This window comes from Euprymna scolopes, chromosome 17, assembly GCF_053919585.1.
Source record: "Euprymna scolopes isolate OS-2025 chromosome 17, ASM5391958v1, whole genome shotgun sequence".
Classification (NCBI taxonomy): Eukaryota; Metazoa; Mollusca; class Cephalopoda; order Sepiida; family Sepiolidae; genus Euprymna; species Euprymna scolopes.
Window position 1 is genome coordinate 75,589,048 of NC_136498.1, and position 7,212 is coordinate 75,596,259.

General features: G+C 31.3%; 1 protein-coding gene across 1 annotated transcript in view; it reads left to right on the plus strand.

Annotated features, from left to right (window-relative positions):
- The first annotated feature begins 1,443 nt into the window (after positions 1–1,443).
- Positions 1,444–7,212, plus strand: part of LOC145296804 (uncharacterized) — a 32,064-nt gene continuing 26,295 nt past the window's right edge. Inside the window, exons 1-2 of the mRNA XM_080142880.1 lie at positions 1,444–1,688; positions 5,209–5,361. Of these exons, the coding sequence (XP_079999006.1) occupies positions 1,586–1,688; positions 5,209–5,361 (256 nt within the window). The 5' untranslated portion in view covers positions 1,444–1,585. The remainder of the gene's footprint in view (positions 1,689–5,208; positions 5,362–7,212) is intronic.

The following is a 7,212-nucleotide window of genomic DNA, read 5'->3' on the forward strand; positions in this document are numbered from 1 at the left end:
GGGCTAGGGGCCTCAAATATTTGAATTTTATGCGAACGGGTCTTTTATTGGTCTTTAGCCGGTTAAAATTGTTTTAAGGGGGAAAAATTCGTTATACATTTTATATTTATCGCCGTTTATTTTTAATTCTTAATTTTTAATTAGTTCATATGCGTGTCACGTTTGTATATTGGTAACGTAACCACCTTTGAATGCGACAGTTTTGCTTCCGGTTTCAATTCTAGCTGATGACACCTCAATATATTTTTGTAATTTTGAAATCACGACTCTATAATAATACGAAATACGATTAGAATATCATATTGAAGCGTATTTTACGACTGGGCAAAACCTGGCCCATCCTCACACTGCTAGCATATATATATATATATATATATATATATATATATATATATATATATATATATATATAATTATTTACTATAATGATTATTAATATATATATATCTTGCAAAAGATCCCTGTGAAGCCACGTCGGCATTCACGATATGGTGCCTCAAACGATTAGCAATAAACTAACTCCTTGTCAAAGAGAGAAGCCTGGGAGCGTGGATCCCCTAGAACTGCACAAAACCACTAATACATTGCAATCCGCAGGGACCTGATCATTACAGGAATGGTCTAATCTTGGTCGGAGGTATTTACGTACAGGGAGCAGAATTGTTACGAGTTCGTCAGAGCACATACCAAGTACTTATAAAACATTGCGGCGATCGGACAGGAGTTTTATTTTATCATTTTATCTTATATATAATTTGAAAACTGAGAATTTTATAAATAAAACAAATTCGGTTTAAAAATGTCAATATGTATTTCGGGGCTGGGAGTAAAATTACAGCTGTTTTTTGCATTAATTCCCGGATAATACCGAGTGCCTGCTTGTTGTGTTATTATTGTATTCAGTTTAATTTTTATTAAACCTGAATTTTCCCTTTTGCTTTTTTTTTTTTTTTTTTTTTTGTATTTTATCGTTGTTTAATATCTACAAGAGCGGTTGGCCTGATAAGTCTATAAATTTGAGGGTTAGCACAAATTTTTATGTTGAAGTGTACGATATCACGAGAGGTAACATCAGTGATGCGTTGAGGACAATAGAGCCATAGAAAGGTGGCGTTTTGTTACCCCCATGTTTAGGGTCCTTCTACGCCCGCCCCTGGTCCTTGAGGGAGAAAATTAAAAATAGAATTCATAGGTCATTGTTTATCGCTCCACAGGAGAAAAAGACGTGGTGCGGAGAAGGGCAGGGGTTATGGCGGCGCTTAGCAGGATTGGTATGGTGGAGGGTGAGTGGGGAAGTAAAGAAGGAAACCTGCAAAGAAAGAAATGCAAAACTCATGTATTCACTCGTGCACATTCCGAGAACTCACGTGTCTCCTTCATGACCCAAAGATCTTTGATGTGTGTGTCAGGAGGGAGAGGGTGACTGCCGAGATCCTTTAAAAGAAGCCCGATCAGGACCCTCGGCGCAGAAAGACAATCTCCGTCTTACTTCCAGTCCTGTTGCAATTTCTTGTAACGCTCCAGAAGTGGGCATTGCCGCCACGTGTTCTCTACCCACTCGTTCTGAACAACACAACTGGCCGCCATGCTTGACGAATCAGTTTTTCAACTTCTCGATCGACGCGCATCATCACCTGCAACCGGTTGGTTGCAAATGCTGCTCGTAACGTTAATAACAACCTCATCAAGTGAGTATTTCTTTTCTTTTCTTTATTTCTGGAATTTGGCTTTGTTTTATTAGATGTAAATTCGGATTAATCATTTCTTACTTGGTTAGACTGAATACCGCCGCGAACTTAAATCGTAGCGTGCCGTATTCCATAGAAATGTTGTGTCCAACGTTAATTAGATGTAAATTAGGCTCTTACACGCACACAAACCTGCAGACCGACAGCCACACACACACACACACACACACACACACACACACACACACACACACACACACACATATATATACAACGAAGTACACATTGGTCTGCAAGTTGCGCATAGTCATCAACAGACAAACAGAGTGTGTGTGTGTGTGTGTGTGTGTGTGTGTGTGTGTGTGTGTGTGTGTGTGTGTGTGTGTGTGTGGTCTGGGGAATTCGTCACGAGAAAAAAACGCGGAAAATTCTGTGTAGCTTAATTGCCATATATATTTTCAAAACTTACTACCTACCTCTACTAACGTATCGAGCACTGTCGAAGTAAATGCTGAAAATATTTACATAAAATGTAAATATATATTAGGCTTTACTATAATGTGGCGGATATATGCTATTATCCGAACTTTAGCTTTCACAATTGTGATCAAGTACATTTGTGATTTTTTAACACATTCCGATGTCTTTATATATATATATATATATATATATATATATATATATATGTGTGTGTGTGTGTGTGTGTGTGTGTGTGTGTGTGTGTGTGTGTGTGTGTGTGCATATATATATATATTTGTGTATATATATATATTTGTGTGGATATATATATATATTTGTGTGTATATATATATATATGTATTTGTGCGTGTATATATATTTGTGCGTATATATATATATATATTTGTGTATGTATATATATGTGTGTGTATATATATATGTGTGTGTATAAATATATTTGTGTATATATATATATATTTGTGTATATATATATTTGTATATATATATTTGTGTGCATATATATATATATATTTATGTGTGTATTTATATATTTGTGTGTATATATATATTTGTGTATATATATTTGTGTGTATATATATATTTATGCGTATATATATTTGTGTGTATATATATGTGTATATATATATGTTTGTGTGTATATATATATTTGTATATATATATATTTGTGTATATATATATGTGTATATATATGTGTGTGTGTGTATATATCTGTGTATATATATATATATTTGTGTATATATATTTGTGTATATATATTTGTGTGTATATATATTTATATATATATTTGTGTATATATATATATTTGTATATATATATATTTGTATGTATATATATATATATTTGTGCATATATATATATTTGTGTATATATATTTGTGTGTATATATACATATATTTGTGTAAATATATATTTGTGTGTATATATATACATATTTATTTGTATATGTATTCGTGTGTATATATACATTTGTGCGTGTATATATATATATTCATTTGTGTGTGTATATATATATATATATTTGTATATATATATATTTGTGTGTATATATATGTGTTTGTGTGTATATATATATGTTTGTGTGTATATATATATATATATATATATATATATATATATATATATATATATATATATATGCGTGTAGGTGTTTGTCTAACCGCACTGATAAGTTGTGATACAACGAAACAGTACTGTATGTGGATGACAAATTATATATATATATATATATATATATATATATATATATATATATAATTCTCCGAACAGAACACGATAATGCGATGAAATCTTATTACTTCAATCTTTACATAATTTTGATTTCAGAAAATGTCTAAGTTTAAGACTTTATCTAAAGTTGTTGTAATAAGAAACTGAAATTCATGCAATCTTTCTTAATTATTATCTAATGACTATGAATCAAATTAATGTAAATCTGAAATATGTAAATTTCTGAAATGGAATATAGTGTTTATATTACCATTCCTAAGAAACCTTTAAAATAATCCAAGGAAACGAAAATATGAGAACTGTTTATTTATTGAAGTTTCATACGTTAATATTCCGCCAAAAGCGGGGGTATCGAAATTTTAACGAAAGGATTGAAGCCTCCTCCTTTAGAATTTTTCATAAAATTTTATTAAGTTTTACGTAAATAAGTAGATGTGTTCGAAAAATCATAATGATCGGTTGTATAATTTGCTTTGGCGCTTCTATACTATTGGGACGAGACTTTTTGGTCAATAAATGGAGTTTTTAGATTTAAAAAAACAATGGTTTTTAGTAATTTCTTTAAAAAACTTTAATCGTGTTAGCATGTGAAAAATTTCGGCCATTTTGTTTAAATCGAAACGGAAAATAAATTCACTTTTAAACTCTCCTGTGTCTGAAGATCATTTTCATCAAATTCTATTTTTTATTTTCTTTAATAAATAATTTCTACCCTATTGATTTTCGTAATTTTTTGATATAATCATCTTAGAAAACGAGGAATACGTAGATATAATTGTGTTCATGTGAAATTCAATTTTACGATTTCCGAAATTTCGTCACAACAATGTAGAACCACCTTTGATTTTATCCTTTGTTAAAGGCATAAAAATGACGCAGAAGTGCTTATTTCACGACACATAAACTTTTTATACATTTTTAAAAATAGTCCAATTTCTGGTGGTTTCAATATTATTAGTAGAAGGAGAAATAAAATAATTAATCTTCGTTTCATTGACGCATTGTGGCAAATTTGACGATCTTGTTGTGACAAGTTAAAGGCAAAATATTTCTGTACAAATCAGTTTCAAAATCAGGATATTTGACCCTAGTTTGGATACGTCTACAAACGCACTCTCTTTCGTTTTTGAAATTAAACTTTTACAATTTGAAAAACAGCATTAAACTTTGTATTTTGAAAGTAAGCATTTATAATTGTAGGTTTCGTTTATACAATTTAAAGTTAAGCATAATTTTATGCTTCATTTTTATAATTTGAATTATTTATAATTTTAGTTCGTATTATTTGGATTCTGATTTTTTAAAATTAGGTTTGCTTATTCGTATTATTTGGATTCATCGGACTACTGTTCTCATCCATTTTATTCCTTTAATTCAGTCGACATTTACACTTCTTGACAGTATCTGTTTCGTAGCACAAACTCATTCACTTAATTATTATATCAATCAGTGAATATATTTTGCCCTTAATTCATGAGAAGAAACAATCTATCCATCAAAAGAAAATAAAATGCGTTTGGACATGATTAAAAAATCCGAAAATTAGAAGAGAAACTGTAAATATCTTATAGTTTGCTTACATTATGCCATTTTGAACTGATATATATATATATATATATATATATATATATATATATATATATATATATATATATATATATTCATTGTCTAAACGTTTTAAAAAATAGCAAAAACGTTTAAAAAATAGCAAAAACGTTTAAAAAACAGCAAAGAAAAATCTTTTGTAATTTATTTGTATTTCATCATGTTTATCAGTCTTCTTTTTCTTTTTCTTTTATTTTCTTATTTAAAGTCAACTGTTCGCCGGTGCCACAACAGTGTCCAACTTCGTGGCAATTTGATTGGTCGGAAATGCGAGAAAATAAAGACATGCTTGGCTCAAAGTTATTTTGGTTGGATGTTGGAAATGCTTCAAGCGGTTACAACCCGAATGCTCTACATCATTGTAAGTTAGCTTTAATGTTGCCTTTTCATATTTACTAACCGTCACACGCGTACATGGTTTGATATATAAGGTTTTGTTTTTAATGCGTGAGTCACGACGTCAGTCGAGGGACGGGGTGAATTATAAAATATTCCTATTTCGTCAGCGCTCTTCTTTTAAATAGAAGCGGATAGATGAGTCGAGGCCTGATATATCAGCAATTGCTTTTTCGCATTAATCGAAGGCTTTCTTAAGTTTAAAGTTGTGCTGTTAAAATTTGGAAATTGAATTTTCTTCTGATTTTTAAAAATGATTGTTGATCATTCGTAATATTTTTTTCTTCGGACTGCTGTTCTCACCTTGGGTGTAATTTGCATAACATATGTAGATTTAGCATATGTGTCTGAGAAATGGCACGTTTTCGATAGGCATGCTTAATTTATCCATCGAGATCACCACTGACTAAAGCGAAGAACAACCAGAGAAAAAGAGTTAATGGGACGGGAATAAATACCAGAGAAATAATGGAGAACATTATGGGAGTATTAACATTGTTGATCAATGGTATGATCTGCGTTTGATTACTTTTGGTGGGCGGTCCATGATACGAACGTTTTAAGTTTCATTTGACGACGACCAAGTCATAATGAGCAAGGAATAAGTCTTTCAACAATGCAAGGGGGATCTTTTTCGTTGGGCGAAAGGACGAGTTCTTGATGTGAATGTTTTACATAGAGGAAGCAAATCATAAGTACCAATTGCTTTAAAGCATTAATAACGAATTCTCCTCTTCATCCACTTAGATGACAAATGTTTTTTTTTTTAAATCTAGCGCTGAGAATGCATAAGATTATTTAGCATGTCTCTAAGTTAAGCCATTAAAAGGAAAATGTAACTTATGCATTCGTATTAATATATATATATGTGTGTGTGTGTGTGTGTGTGTGTGTGTGTGTGTGTCTGTGTGTATTAGTAATGGGACGATTCGCCCGATTCCAATACAATTTCCGACTCTTATAAACCCTTAAATATTTAACTATGAAGTTGTTATTTTTCCCGATCACAATAATAATAAATAAATAAAAACACGTGTTAAATGTGCTCATATTTTCTCAAACGTAAAAACTTACTTGTGTGTCTGTGTGTGAGAAGGGGATTTATAGATTTTAGCTTTACTCGTAGTTTAAAATCAATATATATTTATTATTGTATTATTACTAATAGTGGTGCAAGGTTTTGTTTTAAATAGAATCAAATAAAAAAGATAATTAAAAGGATCGTTTCGGCATCGGAAAATATGCATGATTTTTTTTTCCGATTCCCGATTCTGATAAATCGTCCCAACACTAATATATTTATATTCTCTCGTTAGATCACCGAAGTTAAGCAACGGTGAGCCTGGTGATTAACAGATAGCAACTATTTGAAAATACTAGGCGCTGTATGTTGGAGAATGTCAACACCTTCCTGTGAAAACTGCAAAAACCTGGACGGGGATATACAAGCGACTGGGAACCGCCTGTGAATTTTATATTCCCATGAAAGTTCCCCCTCGAAAGAAAGCCGATTAAACCTGTCTAGTTGGAGTGCCTCTTCGCTATATGAAGAACGGCCTATGAGGCAATAACTCATTATATATGCAGGATTAATAATCTAGCGCCTTATTCTTTTTCAACTTGTCGATAGTCGAAGGTTGGAAAACATTTCTGTCATAAATAATATCCGTGAGTGACTAACATCATCACTTTCAGATTATTTAATTATTCGGATTATTATTCTCATCTTAAGATAAGAATCTTAACCCACATAAGAATACACGTAATACGAATTTATCAACCCTAATCTCAAAACTTCAAAACATAATATTCTCAC